Source organism: Zea mays, chromosome 4, assembly GCF_902167145.1.
Source record: "Zea mays cultivar B73 chromosome 4, Zm-B73-REFERENCE-NAM-5.0, whole genome shotgun sequence".
Lineage (NCBI taxonomy): Eukaryota > Viridiplantae > Streptophyta > Magnoliopsida > Poales > Poaceae > Zea > Zea mays.
Genome location: NC_050099.1, coordinates 189,096,918 through 189,115,971, shown reverse-complemented (window position 1 = coordinate 189,115,971; position 19,054 = coordinate 189,096,918). Strand labels below are relative to the sequence as shown.

The 19,054-nt window shown below is 49.6% G+C and overlaps 2 protein-coding genes across 4 annotated transcripts; one reads left to right on the top strand and one right to left on the bottom strand.

The window, feature by feature from the left end:
• The first annotated feature begins 12,722 nt into the window (after positions 1–12,722).
• On the top strand, positions 12,723–15,215 carry LOC100194045 (SWR1 complex subunit 6). 2 transcript variants are annotated; one of them, XM_008678394.3, is made up of 5 exons: positions 12,723–13,055; positions 13,895–13,997; positions 14,518–14,621; positions 14,720–14,953; positions 15,034–15,215. In XM_008678394.3, the coding sequence occupies exons 1-4, from the start codon at positions 12,945–12,947 to the stop codon at positions 14,921–14,923; spliced, it is 522 nt and encodes a 173-aa protein (XP_008676616.1). In that variant the 5' UTR covers positions 12,723–12,944; the 3' UTR covers positions 14,924–14,953; positions 15,034–15,215. The 2 variants fall into 2 exon arrangements, with proteins under 2 accessions (XP_008676616.1, NP_001346311.1); NM_001359382.1 differs by having other exon boundaries at positions 12,814–13,055; positions 14,720–15,092.
• A 113-nt stretch (positions 15,216–15,328) lies between these two features.
• Positions 15,329–18,545, bottom strand: LOC103654275 (laccase-23). 2 transcript variants are annotated; one of them, XM_020552763.3, is made up of 5 exons: positions 18,175–18,545; positions 17,763–18,086; positions 17,260–17,671; positions 16,846–16,980; positions 15,329–16,767 (listed from the first exon to the last, which is right to left on the bottom strand). In XM_020552763.3, the coding sequence occupies exons 1-5, from the start codon at positions 18,214–18,216 to the stop codon at positions 15,680–15,682; spliced, it is 2,001 nt and encodes a 666-aa protein (XP_020408352.1). In that variant the 5' UTR covers positions 18,217–18,545; the 3' UTR covers positions 15,329–15,679. The 2 variants fall into 2 exon arrangements, with proteins under 2 accessions (XP_020408352.1, XP_008679334.1); XM_008681112.3 differs by having other exon boundaries at positions 16,852–16,980; positions 18,175–18,538.
• Between the last annotated feature and the right edge of the window lie 509 nt (positions 18,546–19,054).

Genomic DNA, 19,054 nt, shown 5'->3' with positions numbered 1-19,054 from the left:
AGTGTTTGATGATGAGAGCCATCTCTTCATCATTAAGTCCGGCCGCCTCAATTTGTGCCACCTTGCTAGGTAGCGCCTCCTTGCTTCTTGTTGCTTTGAGAGCAAGAGGTTGCGGCTCGTTGATCGGTCCATTCAAGGCGTCGTCCACGTATCTTGCCTCCTTGATCATCATCCGTCCGCTTACGAATTTTCCGAGTACCTCCTCGGGCGTCATCTTCGTGTACCTGGGATTCTCACGAATATTGTTCACGAGATGAGGATCAAGAACGGTAAATGACCTTAGTAATAGTCGGACGACGTCATGGTCCGTCCATCGCGTGCTTCTATAACTCCTTATTTTGTTGATAAGGGTCTTGAGCCGGTTGTATGTTTGGGTTGGCTCCTCGCCCCTTATCATTGCAAACCTTCCAAGCTCGCCCTCCACCAACTCCATTTTAGTGAGCATGGTGATGTCGTTCCCCTCGTGAGAAATCTTGAGGGTGTCCCATATCTGCTTGGCATTGTCCAAGCCGCTCACCTTATTGTACTCGTCCCTGCACAAAGAGGCTAGCAACACAGTAGTAGCTTGTGTATTTTTATGAATTTGTTCGTTAATAAACATAGGGCTATCCGAGCTATCAAATTTCATTCCATTCTCTACAATCTCCCATATGCTTGGATGGAGAGAGAATAAATGACTACGCATTTTGTGACTCCAAAATCCGTAGTCCTCCCCATCAAAGTGTGGAGGTTTGCCGAGAGGAATGGAAAGCAAATGCGAATTCGAACTATGTGGAATACGAGAATAATCAAATGAAAAGTTCGAATTGACCGTCTTCCTGTAGTCGTTGTCATCGTCCTTTTGGGAAGAAGAGGATTCGTCGCTGTCGTAGTAGACGATCTCCTTGATGCGCCTTGTCTTCTTCTTCTTCCCATCTTTACGTCTGTGGCCCGAGCCAGAGTCATTGGATTTATCATCTTTTGGCTCGTTGACGAAGGACTCCTTTTCCTTGTCATTGATCACGATTCCCTTCCCCTTAGGATCCATCTCTTCGGGCGGCTAGTCCCTTTCTTGAAGAGAACGGCTCTGATACCAATTGAGAGCACCTAGAGGGGGGGGGTGAATAGGTGATCCTGTATACTTCAAAACTTAAGCCACAAAACTTTGATTAAGCGTTAGCACAGTTAATGTCAAGTGGCTAGAGAGAAGATCTTGCACAATATGATAACCACAAGGAGTTCAACACAAAGAAGACACAGTGATTTATCCCGTGGTTCGGCCAAGTACAAAACTTGCCTACTCCACGTTGTGGCGTCCCAACGGACGAGAGTTGCACTCAACTCCTCTCAAGTGATCCAATGATCAACTTGAATACCACGGTGTTATGCTTTTCCTTTCAATTTCCCGTTTGCGAGGAATCTCCACAACTTGGAGTCTCTCGCCCTTACACTTGAGATTCACAAAGAAATACGGAGTAAGGGAGGGAAGCAACACACACAAATCCACAGCAAAATGCGCACACACACGGCCAAGAATCGAGCTCAAAAGACTATCTCAAAGTTCTCACTAGAACGGAGCTCGAATCACTTAGAATGACAAACGAATGCGCAAAGAATGAGTGTGGATGATCAAGAATGCTCTTAGGTTGCTTGGTATGCTCCTCCATGCGCCTAGGGGTCCCTTTTATAACCCCAAGGCAGCTAGGAGCCGTTGAGAACAAATCTGGAAGGCCATCCTTGCCTTCTGTCATCGGGCGCACCGGACAGTCCGGTGCACACCGGACACTGTCCGGTGCCCGATTTCCTTCCTTAAACAGTGCAGTCGACCGTTGCAGATCTGGGAGCCGTTGGCGCACCGGACATGTCCGGTGCACACCGGACAGTCCGGTGCCCCCTTCCGACCGTTGGCTCGGCCACGTGTCCCGCGCAGATCGCGCGGCCGACCATTGGCCCGGCCGACCGTTGGCTCACCGGACAGTCCGGTGCACACCGGACAGTCCGGTGAATTTTAGCCGTATGTCGTCGGCGAATTCCCGAGAGCGGCTACTTCGGCCGAGGCAGCCTGGCGCACCGGACACTGTCCGGTGCACCACCGGACAGTCCGGTGCACCAGACCGAAACAGCCTCTTGGCTGTACACAGCCAACTCTCTTCTTTTCTTCTTCTTCCTGTTTCTAATACTTAGACAAGTATATTAGTACCCAAAACCAATGTACTAAGACTTAGAAACATACCTTTGCTCTAGATTTGCACTTTGTTCATCCATGGGCATTGATTCACATTTAAGCACTTGTGTTGACACTCAATCACCAAAATACTTAGAAATGGCCCAAGGGCACATTTCCCTTTCAAGAAGAAGGACTCCTCCAAACGGAAGGAGAAAAGGTCTTCCTCTTCTCACCACAAAGAGAAGAAGGAAAAATCTTCTTCCCACAAGCCACGTCGGAAAGGCGACAAGCACAAGAGGATGAGGAAGGTGGTCTACTACGAGACCGACACTTCATCAACATCGACCTCCGACTCCGATGCGCCCTCCGTCACTTCTAAGCGCCAAGAGCGCAAGAAGTATAGTAAGATCCCCCTACGCTACCCTCGCATTTCCAAACATACACCTTTACTTTCCGTCCCATTAGGCAAACCACCAACTTTTGATGGTGAAGATTACGCTAGGTGGAGCGATTTAATGCGATTTCATCTAACCTCGCTCCACAAAAGTATATGGGATGTTGTTGAGTTTGGTGCACAGGTACCGTCGGTAGGGGATGAGAACTATGATGAGGATGAGGTGGCCCAAATCGAGCACTTCAACTCTCAAGCAACAACAATACTCCTCGCCTCTCTAAGTAGAGAGGAGTATAACAAAGTACAAGGGTTGAAGAGCGCCAAGGAGATTTGGGATGTGCTCAAAACCGCGCACGAGGGAGACGAGCTCACCAAGATCACCAAGCGGGAAACGATCGAGGGGGAGCTCGGTCGGTTCCGGCTTCGCAAAGGGGAGGAGCCACAACACATGTACAACCGGCTCAAGACCTTGGTGAATCAAGTGCGCAACCTCGGGAGCGTAAAATGGGATGACCACGAGATGGTTAAGGTTATTCTAAGATCTCTTATTTTCCTTAACCCTACTCAAGTTCAATTAATCCGTGGTAATCCTAGATATACTAAAATGACCCCCGAGGAAGTTATCGGGAATTTTGTGAGTTTTGAGTGCATGATTGAAGGCTCGAGGAAGATCAACGAGCTTGATGATCCCACCACATCCGAAGCTCAACCCGTTGCATTCAAGGCAACGGAGGAAAAGAAAGAGGAGGCTACACCAAGTCGACAACCAATAGACGCCTCCAAGCTCGACAATGAGGAAATGACACTCGTCATCAAGAGCTTCCGCCAAATCCTCAAGCAAAGGAGGGGGAAGGATTACAAGTCCCGCTCCAAGAAGGTTTGCTACAAGTGTGGTAAGCCCGGTCATTTTATTGTTAAATGTCCTATATCTAGTGACAGTGACCAAGGCAACGACAAGAAGGGGAGAAGAAAGGAGAAGAAGAGGTATTACAAGAAGAAGGGCGGCGATGCCCATGTTTGTCGCGAGTGGGACTCCGATGAGAGCTCAAGCGACTCCTCCGACGACGAGGACGCCGCCAACATCGCCGTCACCAAGGGACTCCTCTTCCCCAACGTCGGCCACAAGTGCCTCATGGCAAAGGACGGCAAAAAGAAGGTTAAATCTAAATCCTCCACTAAATATGAATCCTCTAGTGATGACAATGCTAGTGATGAGGAAGATAATTTGCGTTCCCTTTTTGCCAACCTTAACATAGCTCAAAAAGAAAAATTGAATGAATTGGTTAGTGCTATTCATGAAAAGGATGACCTTTTGGATTCCCAAGAGGACCTCCTTATTAAGGAAAATAAGAAACATGTTAAGGTTAAAAATGCTTACGCTCTACAAGTTGAAAAATGTGAAAAATTGTCTAGTGAGCTAAGCACTTGTCGTGAGATTATTGACAACCTTAGAAATGAAAATGCTAGTTTAAATGCTAAGGTTGATTCACATGTTTGTGATGTTTCAATTCCCAATCTTAGGGATGATAATGTTGATTTGCTTGCTAAGATTGATGAATTGAATGTGTCTCTTGCTAGCCTTAGATTAGAGAATGAAAATTTAATTGCTAAGGCTAAAGATTTTGATGTTTGCAAAATTACAATTTCCGATCTTAGAGATAAGAATGATATACTTCGTGCTAAGATTGTTGAACTTAATTCTTGCAAACCATCTACGTCTACCATTGAGCATGTCACTATTTGCACTAGATGTAGAAATGTTGATATTGATGCTATTCATGATCATATGGCTTTAATTAAACAACAAAATGATCATATAGCAAAACTAGATGCTAAAATTGCCGAGCACAACCTAGAGAATGAGAAATTTAAATTTGCTCGTAGCATGCTTTATAATGGGAGACGCCCCGACATTAAGGATGGCATTGGCTACCAAAGGGGAGACAATGTCAAACTTAATGCCCCTCCTAAGAACTTGTCTAACTTTGTTAAGGGCAAGGCTCCCATGCCTCAGGATAACGAGGGTTACATTTTGTACCCTGCCGGTTATCCTGAGAGCAAAATTAGGAGAACTCATTCTAGGAAGTCTCACTCTGGCCCTAACCATGCTTTTATGTATAAGGGTGAGACATCTAGTTCTAGGCAACCAACCCGTGCTAAGTTGCCTAGAAAGAAAACTCCTAATGCATCAAATGATCATGCTATTTCATTTAAAACTTTTGATGCATCCTATGTTTTGACTAACAAATCCGGCAAAATAGTTGCCAAGTTTGTTGGGGGGAAACACAAGGGTTCCAAGACTTGTGTTTGGGTACCCAAAGTTCTTGTGTCTAATGCCAAAGGACCCAAAACCGTTTGGGTACCTAAAGTCAAGAACTAAAATTGTTTTGTAGGTTTATGCATCCGGGGGCTCAAGTTGGATACTCGACAGCGGGTGCACAAACCATATGACTGGGGAGAAAAGAATGTTCTCCTCATATGAGAAAAACCAAGATCCCCAACGAGCTATCACATTCGGGGATGGAAATCAAGGTTTGGTCAAAGGACTTGGTAAAATTGCTATATCTCCTGACCATTCTATTTCCAATGTTTTTCTTGTTGATTCTTTAGATTACAACTTGCTTTCTGTTTCCCAATTATGTCAAATGGGCTACAATTGTCTTTTTACTGATGTAGGTGTCACTGTCTTTAGAAGAAGTGATGATTCAATAGCATTTAAGGGTGTGTTAGAGGGTCAGCTATACTTAGTAGATTTTGATAGAGCTGAACTCGACACATGCTTAATTGCTAAGACTAACATGGGTTGGCTCTGGCACCGCCGACTAGCCCATGTTGGGATGAAGAATCTTCATAAGCTTCTAAAGGGAGAACACATTTTAGGATTAACAAATGTTCATTTTGAGAAAGACAGGATTTGTAGCGCATGTCAGGCGGGGAAGCAAGTTGGAGCTCATCATCCACACAAGAACATCATGACGACCGACAGGCCACTGGAGCTCCTACACATGGATCTATTCGGCCCGATTGCTTACATAAGCATCGGCGGGAGTAAGTACTGTCTAGTTATTGTGGATGATTATTCTCGCTTCACTTGGGTATTCTTTTTACAGGAAAAATCTCAAACCCAAGAGACCTTAAAGGGATTCTTGAGATGGGCTCAAAATGAGTTCGGCTTAAGGATCAAGAAAATAAGAAGCGACAACGGGACGGAGTTCAAGAACTCACAAATTGAAGGCTTTCTTGAGGAGGAGGGCATCAAGCATGAGTTCTCTTCTCCCTACACCCCTCAACAAAATGGTGTAGTGGAGAGGAAGAATCGAACTCTATTGGACATGGCAAGAACCATGCTTGATGAGTACAAGACACCGGACCGGTTTTGGGCCGAAGCGGTCAACACCGCCTGCTACGCCATCAACCGGTTATATCTTCACCGAATCCTCAAGAAGACATCATATGAACTCCTAACCGGTAAAAAGCCTAACATTTCATACTTTAGAGTTTTTGGTAGCAAATGCTTTATTCTTGTTAAAAGAGGTAGAAAATCTAAATTTGCTCCTAAAACTGTAGAAGGCTTTTTACTTGGTTATGACTCAAACACAAGGGCATATAGGGTCTTTAACAAGTCCACTGGACTAGTTGAAGTCTCATGTGACGTTGTGTTTGATGAAACTAACGGCTCTCAAGTAGAGCAAGTTGATCTTGATGAAATAGGTAATGAAGAGGCTCCATGCATAGCGTTAAGGAACATGTCCATTGGGGATGTATGTCCTAAGGAATCCGAAGAGCCTCCAAGTGCACAAGATCAACCATCCTCCTCCATGCAAGCATCTCCACCAACTCAAAATGAGGATGAGGCTCAAGTTGATGAAGGGCAAAATCAAGAAGATGGGCCACCTCAAGATAATGGCAATGATCAAGGGGGAGATGCAAATGATCAAGAAAAGGAGGATGAGGAAGAACCAAGACCGCCACACCCAAGAGTCCACCAAGCAATACAACGAGATCACCCCGTCGACACCATCCTCGGCGACATTCATAAGGGGGTAACTACTCGATCTCGTGTTGCCCATTTTTGTGAGCATTACTCTTTTGTTTCCTCTATTGAGCCACACAGGATAGAGGAAGCACTTCAAGATTCGGATTGGGTGGTGGCGATGCAAGAGGAGCTCAACAATTTCACGAGGAATGAGGTATGGCATTTGGTTCCACGTCCTAACCAAAATGTTGTAGGAACCAAATGGGTCTTCCGCAACAAGCAAGATGAGCATGGTGTGGTGACAAGGAACAAAGCACGACTTGTGGCCAAGGGATACTCCCAAGTCGAAGGTTTGGATTTCGGTGAAACCTATGCACCCGTAGCTAGGCTTGAGTCAATTCGCATATTATTAGCCTATGCTACTTACCATGGCTTTAAGCTTTATCAAATGGACGTGAAAAGTGCCTTCCTCAACGGACCAATCAAGGAAGAGGTCTATGTTGAGCAACCTCCCGGCTTTGAAGACAGTGAGTATCCTAACCATGTTTATAGGCTCTCTAAGGCGCTTTATGGGCTCAAGCAAGCCCCAAGAGCATGGTATGAATGCCTTAGAGATTTCCTTATTGCTAATGGTTTCAAAGTCGGCAAGGCCGATCCTACACTCTTTACTAAAACTCTTGAAAATAACTTGTTTATATGCCAAATTTATGTTGATGATATTATATTTGGGTCTACTAACGAGTCTACATGTGAAGAGTTTAGTAGGATCATGACACAGAAATTCGAGATGTCGATGATGGGGGAGTTGAAGTATTTTCTAGGATTCCAAGTCAAGCAACTCCAAGAGGGCACCTTCATTTGTCAAACCAAATACACTCAAGACATTCTAACCAAGTTTGGAATGAAGGATGCCAAGCCCATCAAGACTCCCATGGGAACAAATGGGCATCTCGATCTCGACACGGGAGGTAAGTCCGTGGATCAAAAGGTATACCGGTCGATGATTGGCTCATTGCTTTATTTATGTGCATCTCGACCGGACATTATGCTTTCCGTATGCATGTGTGCAAGATTCCAATCCGACCCTAAGGAATCCCACCTTACGGCCGTAAAACGAATCTTGAGATATTTGGCTTATACTCCTAAGTTTGGGCTTTGGTACCCTCGGGGATCCACTTTTGAGTTGATTGGTTATTCGGATGCCGATTGGGCGGGGTGTAAGATTAATAGGAAGAGCACATCGGGGACTTGCCAGTTCTTGGGAAGATCCTTGGTGTCTTGGGCTTCAAAGAAGCAAAATTCGGTCGCTCTTTCCACCGCCGAAGCCGAGTACATTGCCGCAGGACATTGTTACGCGCAATTGCTTTGGATGAGGCAAACCCTGCGGGACTACGGTTACAAATTAACCAAAGTCCCTTTGCTATGTGATAATGAGAGTGCAATCAAAATGGCCGACAATCCCGTCGAGCATAGCCGCACTAAGCACATAGCCATTCGGTATCATTTTCTTAGGGATCACCAACAAAAGGGAGATATCGAGATTTCTTACATTAACACTAAAGATCAATTAGCCGATATCTTTACCAAGCCTCTTGATGAACAATCTTTTACCAGACTTAGGCATGAGCTCAATATTCTTGATTCTAGAAATTTCTTTTGCTAGCTTGCACACATAGCTCATTTGAATACCTTTGATCATATCTCTTTTATATGCTATGACTAATGTGTTTTCAAGTCTATTTCAAACCAAGTCATAGGTATATTGAAAGGGAATTGGAGTCTTCGGCGAAAACAAAGGCTTCCACTCCGTAACTCATCCTTCGCCATCGCTCCAAGAAAAGGACCTTGTCTTTGGGGGAGAGAGTAAAAGCCCAAAGCAAAAGGACCGGACTTCGTCTTTGGTATAATCTTAACTCATTTACTTATGACCAAAGGGGCAGATAGTACTTCAATGGGCTCTAATGATTCCGTTTTTGGCGATTCATGCCAAAGGGGGAGAAAGTATGAGCCCAAAGCAAAAGGACCGCACCAACCACCAATTTCAAAAACTTAGTGTTTTCCAAAAGTATTTATCAAAAGGGGGAGAAAGTAGTATTTCCAAAATGATATATCAAAACCCTCTTGAACACTAAGAGGAGGATCTCATTTAGGGGGAGTTTTGTTTAGTCAAAGGAAAAGCATTTCAAATCTTGAAAATGCTTTGCAAACTCTTATTCATTTACCTTTGACTATTTGCAAAAGATCTTTGAAATGGATTTACAAAAAGAATTTGCAAAAACAAAACATGTGGTGCAAACGTGGTCCAAAATGTTATATAAAAGAAACAATCCATGCATATCTTGTAAGTATTTATATTGGCTCAATTCCAAGCAACCTTTACACTTACATTGTGCAAACTAGTTCAATTATGCACTTCTATATTTGCTTTGGTTTGTGTTGGCATCAATCACCAAAAAGGGGGAGATTGAAAGGGAATTAGGCTTACACCTAGTCCCTAATTAATTTTGGTGGTTGAATTGACCAACACAAATTATTTGGACTAACTAGTTTGCCCAAGTGTATAGATTATACAGGTATAAAAGGTTCACACTCAGCCAATAAAAAGACCAAGTTTTGGATTCAGCAAAGGAGCAAAGGGGCAACCGAAGGCACCCCTGGTCTGGCGCACCGGACTGTCCGGTGTGCCACCGGACATGTCCGGTGCACCAGGGGGACTCAGACTCAAACTCGCCACCTTCGGGAATTCACATAGGCGACTCGGCTATAATTCACCGGACTGTCCGGTGTACACCGGACAGTGTCCGGTGCGCCAAGGGAGGTCGGCCTCAGGAACTCGCCAGCTTCGGGAAACTCCAACGGCTAGTCCACTATAATTCACCGGACTGTCCGGTGTGCACCGGACTGTCCGGTGCGACTCCGGAGCAACGGCTACCTCCGCGCCAACGGCTCTCTGCGGTGCAATAAATGCGCGCGCAGCGCGCGCAGATGGCAGGCGTGCCCATACTGGCGCACCGGACAAGGAACAGTAGATGTCCGGTGTGCACCGGACACCCTGGAGGGCCCACAAGTCAGAAGTTCCAACGGTCAGAATCCAACGGCAGTGATGACGTGGCAGGGGGCACCGGACTGTCCGGTGTGCACCGGACTGTCCGGTGCGCCATCGAGCAGACAGCCTTCCAACGGCCACTTTTGGTGGTTGGGGCTATAAATACCCCAACCACCCCACCATTCATTGCATCCAAGTTTTCCACTTCTCAACTACTACAAGAGCTCTAGCATTCAATTCTAGACACACCAAAGAGATCAAATCCTCTCCAAATCCCACACAACGCCATAGTGACTAGAGAGAGTGATTTACTTGTGTTCTTTCGAGCTCTTGCGCTTGGATTGCTTTCTTCTTTCTTGATCCTTTCTTTGCAATCAAACTCACTTGTAATTGAGGCAAGAGACACCAAACTTGTGGTGGTCCTTGTGGGAACTTTGTGTTCCAAGTGATTGAGAAAAGAAAACTCACTCGATCCGTGGATCGTTTGAGAGAGGGAAGGGTTGAAAGAGACCCGACCTTTGTGGCCTCCTCAACGGGGAGTAGGTTTGCAAGAACCGAACCTCGGTAAAACAAATCTCCGTGTCTCACTTGCTTATTCGCTTGGGATTTGTTTTGCGCTCTCTCTCGCGGACTCGTTTCTTTATTACTAACGCTAACCCCGGCTTGTAGTTGTGTTTATATTTGTAAATTTCAGTTTCGCCCTATTCACCCCCCCTCTAGGCGACTTTCAACGGGTCAGCCTCAACCGCGCCCTCCGCCAGTCGCTTGCAGCCGACCAGGTCCCGCGCGGTGAGTAGCTTCCGGGCGATCTCGAGCCACCGGGCCGGCTCGGCGCGGCTGCGGCCGCCGCCGCCGCCGGAGAAATCCATGTGTGGTGGAGATCTCCATGGTGGTGGGCTCCACCCTGCGTCGCGCCAGCGACGGCAGCGGCGGCGGGAACGCCCTGGGCGGGGCCGCGCGCGGGGCCACCTCCTCCTCTTCCCGCGCTCGTCGTCGCCGCAGCCCGGTCACGAGCGGTCGGTGGCGGCCGAGCCGTCGGTATCGGAGAAGCCGTCCGAGCCTGTCTCCGAGCGACGTCTTCTGTGCCTGAATCATGCTCCATATGTGGTCCCTGTCCGGCCGGTCGACGTCGCCGCCGTGGCCGTCTCCTTTGGCATGACGGTAGCCTTCTCGGCGCCAGCAGCGGCGGCCTTGCCGTTGCCGCCATCGCCAGCGCCCTGCTCGACGGACTGCTGGCACGGGAGGAGCTGCTGCTCGGTGGTCTCCAACACCGTCAGTGCCATGTCCGTGGACGGCAGCAAGAGCGAGCAGCAGGCCTCGCGTATATGGTAACGGAAATATGACGGCGTGAGTTTGAGATCGTCGTTAATGGAGTTGGCATGTTCATTTTAGAGTGTTGGCTATGCCCAACTTTTCTATAATAGAGAAACCCTCGCCTGAGCCTCTATTTCGTTGAAGCCGCATCCGTCGTGTTTCATAACGTGAAATCTCTCTCTGAAACTGGTTCCCTGCCTGAGCATATAAGCTTCGTCACATTTGGCGAGCGCGAGCCGACGATTGCAGTGATCCAGTCCAGTGCTGCGATGGGCGTGGGCCGCCGCTCCGAACCGCGGCCTGACGCAACGGGGCAGCACCACCACCAGCACCGCCTGCTGTCCACCCTTGCGCGCCACGGCCGCTTCGCCGCCGCCGCGACCCTGTTCTGCACGGTCCACCGCACGACCGGCGCCCTCAACGCCCTCCTGGCCGCGCTGTGCTGCTCCTCGCGGTCGTCCCCGACGCTCCTCCGCGCCGCCCCCGCCGTGCTCCTCCGCGCCGCGCCGCACGCGGCCCCCGACGCCGCCACGTTCCGCATCCTCACCGCCGCGCTCTGCCGCGCCGGCCAGCCCTCCGCCGCCGCGGACCTCATCCGCTGCATGCCGCCGCTCCTCCTCGACCCGGACCCCTGCCACTGCCGCGCGGTCCTCGCCTCCCTCTGCCGCCGGGGCGCGCCGGCCCGGGACGCGCTCGATTTCCTCGACGACATGCGCCGGTGGGGCGTCCCGCCGGCGCGGCCCGACCATCACGCCGTCGTCGGCGCGCTCCTGCGCGAGGGGATGGCCGCCGAGGCGTACGAGGTCGTGGCCAGGCGGATGGCCGCCGACGGCGTTGCCCCGGGCCTCCCGGAGTTCGAGCAGCTGCTCCGCGCGTTCCGCGAGCGCGGACGGCTCGACGCCGTCGAGGAGGCGTTCGACGAAATGCTCCTGCGCGGGCTCGTCCCGTGCGCGCGCGTCTACGGCGTCTACCTCGGCGCGCTGTGCGACGGGGGCGACCTGGCCGCCGCGCGCCGGATGCTGGGGTGCATGGAGCGCGCCGGGTGCCCGCCGGACGCCCGGGCCTTCGGCGTCGTCGCCGCCGGGTGCGTGGCCGCCGGGGACGTGGAGGCCGCGAGGGAGGTGGCGAGGGATGCCGTCGGGCGGGGCCTGCGCTGGGACGCGCCCGCGCTGTCGGAGCTGGTCGCCCCGCTGCGCGCCGGCGGCCACGTCGCACGGGCGCGTCCCCTGCTGCTGGACATCCTGCGGGACGGCTGCTGCGCTGCCCCGGTTGATGCTGCGGTCTTTGAGCAGCTGGTTGGAGGCGCATCGTGCGCCGTCGGCGAGGGTCTGGGCGTCGAGGCGGTGCCACGCTGATGTCAGTTTTGGTGGCGGCCGACTGAGCTTGTACTCCACTGCCGTTCAATCACGGATCAGTTACTGATTCATAGGCTCACAGCAAATACGGAGTACCGTCCTCAGGTGCACTTGTTTACGCCGGCGACGGCGCCTTGTACAGGAGTGTCATGAGTTATCTGCGACGGTTCAATTTAACAAGGAAGTTATAACGGTGCAACCTGGTGGTGAGAGAGAGAGAGAGATATGACAGGAAAATTTAAACCATTTTATTAACAAGAAAAATTTCACACCAGCTGAGCAATGACAGAATAGTTTCGGCTTCACTTCTGGCTGGTCACACAATCAAGCACGCATCCCCATCCACACGATGCGAGGTATAATCATCGTACAAGCACACCTTGGGACTGTCGTTGCTTCCATACTGCAATAATACAGAGTATACGTATCTTCTATATCATCTCTAATAAAATAAGTATAAACATTAAACTCCTTCAATTTGCTCTTGCTTCATCACGGTTGCCTACCAACCAGACGGCCCGGCCCAATATCTAGCAATCCGTTACGCACGCATGGGAATCCAACGGAGTAGCCAGCCCACTCACTACCCATGCCCAGTTCTCCCTGTCCACCGGCCGCCGCCGCCGCTGCCGTGCGCTTAATCCTACCCCTGTCTGTCTCCTCATCCAGTGCAAGGAGCGCCCACCGCTGCCTGTGTCGTTTGGTCACCGGAGATGGATGGGGATGAGGAGAACGTCGGGCCGTTCCGCCGGACTAGCGCGCGCACGCGCCGCATGGCCACGCGCATGGCGTCCGCGCTCGCCAGCTCGGACAATCGCGCCCAGGTAACGGTGGGATTGGACTGGTTGCTCCTCTTCCCCCGCTGTTTCCCTACAGTTTGTCAATTCCCTTTCGTCTACGAGTATTCACTGTGTTGAAATTAGAATTGCTGTTGCAGAGCTCACTCGATATTTTATCTCCGCACGTGCTGGGGTCAAAAAATACTATCCAATTCTATCTAGGAGTATCAAATTACCATATCAAGCATTGGCCTTATGTTTTTTTTTTCTAGAAGAAGGATTGGTCTCATCGACAAGTAGTTTTGGTAATACTATTACTTACGCCTATGAACTAGAGCAAATAGTCATGTGTCTAAAAAATCGATAGTAGAATTAGCTAACTAACAAATAGTTGACTAACTATTAGCTAATTATAGCTGGGTTGAACCAACTAATAACTAAACTAATGGATAGTTGAGGGTGTAGCTAATGGTTAGCTGGACTATTAGATGAGACATGAGAGTGTTTGGATGTCTCTAACTAAAAATAAATAATATCTAAACTATTAGTTGGGTTATTCGGATGTCTTCAGCTAATTTTAGCAGCTAATTATTAGCTCTAGTGCATTCAAACAGGGTCTAAGTATAGACTCTAGAAAAAAAAGGAACATATTTCTATCCTGGGTTTACACTGCTTATTATGTGCCATGTGTATTGTTGTACCCGTGCCTTCTCATGACTCCTTACCAAAGGATTTGAGGTGTTAACTCAGATTCCATTCATATTGAGACCATTTTGTGCTTATAGGTTGCTGACTTGCTGATCAGTTACTGTGTCTGAAACTATTCTCCTTTATGTTTTGCTGCCTCATTATGGAAACACCTCTGTATCTGTAATGCCATTCAGGCTGCATTAGCTCGCCTTGAAGCTCTTGAGAGCGATAATGGTGGGGTCGAGGTGGTAGATCTTAATGATGATGAGTACGGATCCACGGATGAAGAAGACCCTGGTCAGTTTCTTTCTCATTTATTATTCTCAAAGTAATGGTACGATGTGGAAAATGATAGGGTAGCTGTAGCATGTAGCCATGTATAAACTCAATGCAAAAACTGTCGTCACTCTTTGCAAACTGTGAGTGGTGAAACCCAGAATACTTGTCCATGTTGATATCGCTTCTAGTATCAGTTTTGCAAAGGAGAAAAAAACACACACAACAACAACATTACCTACTACTTGTTTTCGCAAATGATTCGATAAAGAAGATTAAAACTATCCTGAAAGGCAATATTTGAAAGATATATACTTTCATTTCTGCCACGAATAATAACACCACAAATCGTTCATACTGTGGCTGTGTTATTAGCATCTGAAAACGCCTCTGAAGTCAGCATTTATATATCCTTGAACTCCACGTGCTACAGCTCGTAAACTGCAAAGGTTCCTGGGTTCAACTCAAATGCTCTACCCGCTGATAAACTGAAGTTCATTGATGTAAGCCAAACTTCTGTTTTCTGCTTTCCTCGATACAGTTCTCATGCAAAAAAAACAGTCCAAGATCATGAAACGTAAAACAAGGCAAGGGAAAGCTTTGGAGAAGAGGGCAGCAAGATCACTCATGGATGTGCTACAAGAAGTAAGTAGTCTTGTACTGTAAGTTTTTTTTTTCTTTCCTTCCATGTCTATTTCATAAGTAAGGATACCCAGACATTCTCCAATCTTGAACTGGAACAGGCAAATTTGGAGTCCGTTCCTCCTCATGTGCCAACATATTCAAGGGCTGCTGTGGGTCCACCGAGCACTTCATCTCGACGCCACTACTGCTCAGTTTGCGGTAGCTCTGCAACCTACACATGCGTGAGGTGTGGGACGCGGTTCTGTTCATGCCGCTGTCAAGTCATACACAATGATACACGCTGCCTGAAGTTTGTGGCTTGATCGGCTGGATATGTATAAGCTACATTTGATGTATGTCCACATCCTAATGGCTGTTCATATGTGCTCTGATCAGTATGATATACTTGCTGACTATGTATCCTACTCTGTAGGTGGGGGTTTGGTAAGTTGTAGAAAACCATTTTCTCAGTAGTGTACTGCAGTTGCACCGACCACTTTTGTTTTTTTTTCCCAGAAATGTTGTGCGAGCTCGCAGTTATGCAGTAGAGCTGAAAGTAGCTCTTGGTTCCAAGATATCTGAATGGTAATTTGAGTGCTTGGCAGTGTTTCTTGATGGACTAAACTCTGGTATTAGATATGAACTAGTATGTTAATATCACAATTGACCAGCTTATGATATCAACAAACGTCAATAAAATAGTACTGCAAATGATGTAATGCATAATATAATGTTGAAACAGTATAGTATATATTTCATTTCGAGGATTGGCACAGACTACAGTGCTGTAATGGAGCCATTGTGTTCCCCTGAATAATACCTACAAAATATTTTTGATTGGCATATTGTTAAATTCACTGTCATTTCTTGATGACAGTGGATCATCCTGTCATATAGACCTTTCTTGGTCTGAAAATAATTTCTACATTACTCCCGTAGTCAAAAGCTTTGTAGCCGAGTACGGTGCCAGTACTTTTGTTTGAATAGTATTATATGATTGAATTAATTATAAATCGGCAAGAATGTTCCTTGACGAATTTTGAGCATAATAAATGAGTTGAGGCCCCCTATGCAATGAGCTAGCAGATGGGCAGGTCAGACGGCGGCGCCTCCAGTGACTGCAGCTCCCCGACGCCGTCCTCCACCAGGAACGCCATGGCGAGACCCCAGGTGATGTGCACGTCCAGGTGGCAGTGCATGAGCCACACCCCGGGATTATCCGCCACGAAGCGGATGACCGCCCAGCCGTTGACCGGCACGCCCACCGTGTTCCTCATGGGCGGGTCGTCCATGTTGAAGCTGGCGGTGTCCGCGGCGGCGTCGAAGTTGCCGAAGCCCTCGGCGAGGATGTAGAAGTCGTAGCCGTGGAGGTGGATGGGGTGGTTCTCGGCCGCGAACACGTTGGTGCCCTGGAGCACCAGCTGCACGGCGGCGCCGTACTTGAGGCTGTACACCCGGGTGCCCGGCACGGGCTGCCACAGCGCGCGGCTGACGTTCGGCGCCGTGTAGTCGAACCGCACCGGCGGGTTCGCCGGGAAGTCGGCGGTGAACACGCCTGCTGGCGTCGCCCCGCCGGCGGCGTACGCGTAGTGCGCCTGCAGGATGGAGGTGGTGGACGGGAGCACGAAGGAGACGTTGTTGATGCTGGCCGCGAAGCGCGTGTTGTTGGGCCCGCCGCAGGTCTGGCCGCTGGAGCAGTTGAAGAGGCCGACGCCGACGGTGAAGAAGAGGCTCTCGTCGACGCGCGCGGGAAGGTCCGCCGCGCGGAGGCCGCGCAGGCTCGTGGTGAACGCCGTGGCCGTCGCGGTGTCGTTGTAGGCCGGGAGTGTGGGCATCGCGGGGCTGCTGCTGTTGCTGGCGCCGGTGCCGTAGTCGAAGATGGCCGTGGTGGTGGTGTTGTCGAAGGGGACGCCCTGGGCGCTGGCGTAGGCGCGCGCGGCGAGGTAGTAGCGGCTGGGGGGCTGGTCGAAGGTGACGAGCACGTCGGTGGTCTGGCCAGGCGCGACCAAGATGACGGGCGTGGCGTACGGCTTGGTGTAGGAGGCGTCGGCGCCCACCACCGTCATGGTGTGGCCGGCCAGGGAGACGAAGAGCTCCGTGTTGAGCGCGGCGTTGATGAAGCGCAGCAGGTTCGTCTCGCCGGACGTGACCGAGAACGTCGTGGTGCCTGCATGTGTGCCATTATTTCCCATGTCCATATCATGGCTGCTGGCCGGCGCGTACGTCATCTATCGTTTTGTTTTACTTTTACCGTTGGATGAGCACTTGTAGAGATCGCCGGGCTGGCCGTTGACGGTTAAGGCGTCGGAGATGTTGGGCGCGGCGCCGGTGCGGGTGGCGGTGCGCACGACGTCGATGGGGTTCATGTTCCACCATTCCCCTATCGATCAGTGTCGGTACGTGCCATATCATCATGTGAGCAAAGAACGGAAAAAAAAGAAGAAGACATTTTCTTTTTGGTAGGTAGGAAGCTAATTAATAATAAGGTAGACGACGACGTGTACATGACGTTTACTTTGTGACATGATGACGATGCATGTGCTTCGTCTGACTAACTAATAACAGAATGATAATACTGATTAGCACGCGGGAAAAGCAAGCTAGCTCACACAAATTAAAAGAAAAGAAATGCTAATATATATAATCATATAGTACGTACCTAGTATGATGGTGATCTCCCTGGCTGGCGTGTCGCCGGCGTTGAACGGGTACGGGACGCCGGCGCGCGGGCGGATGATCAGCGCGCCGTGGACGGTGGCGCGGAGCCAGGAGCTGTGCGCGTGCCACCAGAGCGTGCCTTCCTGTCCGGCGACGGTGAAGCGGTAGGTGTAGGAGGTGCCGGGGCGGATGGGGCACTGCGTGACGAACTCCGGGCCGTCGGCCCAGGCCGTGCGCATCTGCCGCACGCCGTGCCAGTGCACCGTCACGTTGTAGCTGCCCCGGTTGCGGACGCGCACGATGAGGGCGTCGCCCTCGGCCACCTCCACCGTCGGACCGGGGAACTGCCCGTTCACCGTCATGATCCGCTGCTGCTGCGTCCCGCACAGCCGCGTCACAGTCGCCTCCTTCACCTGCAGTGCATGGCCATGGATTCTTCCTAGTTATACTTATACATACGTGGAAATGCATCGGTCGTCGACGTCCTTGACTTGACATGCCTACCACGAACTCATGGTACTGCTCCTTGGCAATGGCGAGCTGGGAGCAGAGTAGTAGTGTAAGCAGGGTGGCGAAGAGCAGGGGGGAGTACGACGACCAACCCCTGCTGCTGCTGCTGCTTGAGCTTGACATGCCGAGTGATGCGTGCATTCCTGCTGATCTGCTCGTAGCTAGCGATGGGCGATCGAGCTGCCCAACTCTCGCAAGGCCGGCCTTAGAAATGCTTACATGCAATGCAAGCAAGAGGCCAAGCAAGGCTGAAGCAGGCCGGCCGGCTCTCTTTATAGGTGCAGGTGCTGCTGAATTCATGTGGAGAGCAGGGAGCAGCTACCAACAGCAGCATATACACATCGATCACGTACCAAGGAAACCCAACAAAAAAGAAAAGAAAAGGAAAAGAAAAGATGGTGCCTACTGCATACTCCTGTCCTATATAGTAGAAGCGCTGCAAAGTCATAGACAGGCAGCGGTGGTCTTGTGGTTAGCGTGATTTTAGCTCTTGAATGGATTCTGTTGGCTGTTGCTGCTGATGAACCAATGCATAGCTGCACTCACATTCTGCCCTTTTCTCCTTTCCTCTTCAAACTCCCCTTCCTTGACAGGCTCCATATGCATGCATGCTATTGCTATCAACCAATGACTGTGGTGGACGGTCGTACACCCACACCCACTGCACTAGCTTCCCAACCCAATTCATCTTCTCAAACATTTCAGCAACTCTGGCCAACTCATCCTCTTTTACCTTTTGGTCAGCTTCAGCTACCTAGCTTGCCATGTAACTTGTGCTTGTATTTTTTTTCTCCTTTTATGAAAGCCATGTAACCTCTATTCTATCTATATGATGATCATGCTTCCATCACAAGACTGATATAATGAATAATGTGGCATTGGCTATACATGAGAGATCTTATCCTAAAAGGAAGCTATTTAACGATGGACACACTCAGCCATTCAGGGTTGATTTGGTGACAAGGGGATCCCGAGAGGATTGGAGGGGATTGAGAGGGAAATAAACTAATTTCCCCCTCAATCTCCTCCGATCCTCCCGGGATCCCGGGTCACCAAATCAGCCCTCAATGTGTGCTGGCTGCATCATGCATGGCCTTGGTCTGAGTGTGTGTGCTGCATCGTCGCCCTGTCATGGTCGACATCTGAATCAAACGGCAAGCCGACACGCATAAACTACACACTGTGTAGTATGCAATGCAATGCACTTTCTTCCACTCATAGCAGCGTAGGCTAGACAATTTTCTCGACAGCAGAGAAGGAAAGGAGTTCGATCCATGCTATTTGGT

What these genes read in the sequence shown, in the direction of transcription:
- LOC100194045 (XM_008678394.3), top strand. Translation starts at nt 12,945, where the DNA reads ATGGATGGGGATGAGGAGAACGTCGGGCCGTTCCGCCGGACTAGCGCG. An exon ending in GCTCGGACAATCGCGCCCAG is followed by an intron (nt 13,056 to 13,894) that starts GTAACGGTGGGA and finishes AATGCCATTCAG; the next exon opens with GCTGCATTAGCTCGCCTTGA. An exon ending in CACGGATGAAGAAGACCCTG is followed by an intron (nt 13,998 to 14,517) that starts GTCAGTTTCTTT and finishes TCCTCGATACAG; the next exon opens with TTCTCATGCAAAAAAAACAG.
- LOC103654275 (XM_020552763.3), bottom strand. Translation starts at nt 18,216, where the DNA reads ATGACTTTGCAGCGCTTCTACTATATAGGACAGGAGTATGCA. An exon ending in ATATAGGACAGGAGTATGCA is followed by an intron (nt 18,087 to 18,174) that starts GTAGGCACCATC and finishes TGCTGTTGGTAG; the next exon opens with CTGCTCCCTGCTCTCCACAT. An exon ending in AGCAGTACCATGAGTTCGTG is followed by an intron (nt 17,672 to 17,762) that starts GTAGGCATGTCA and finishes CATGCACTGCAG; the next exon opens with GTGAAGGAGGCGACTGTGAC.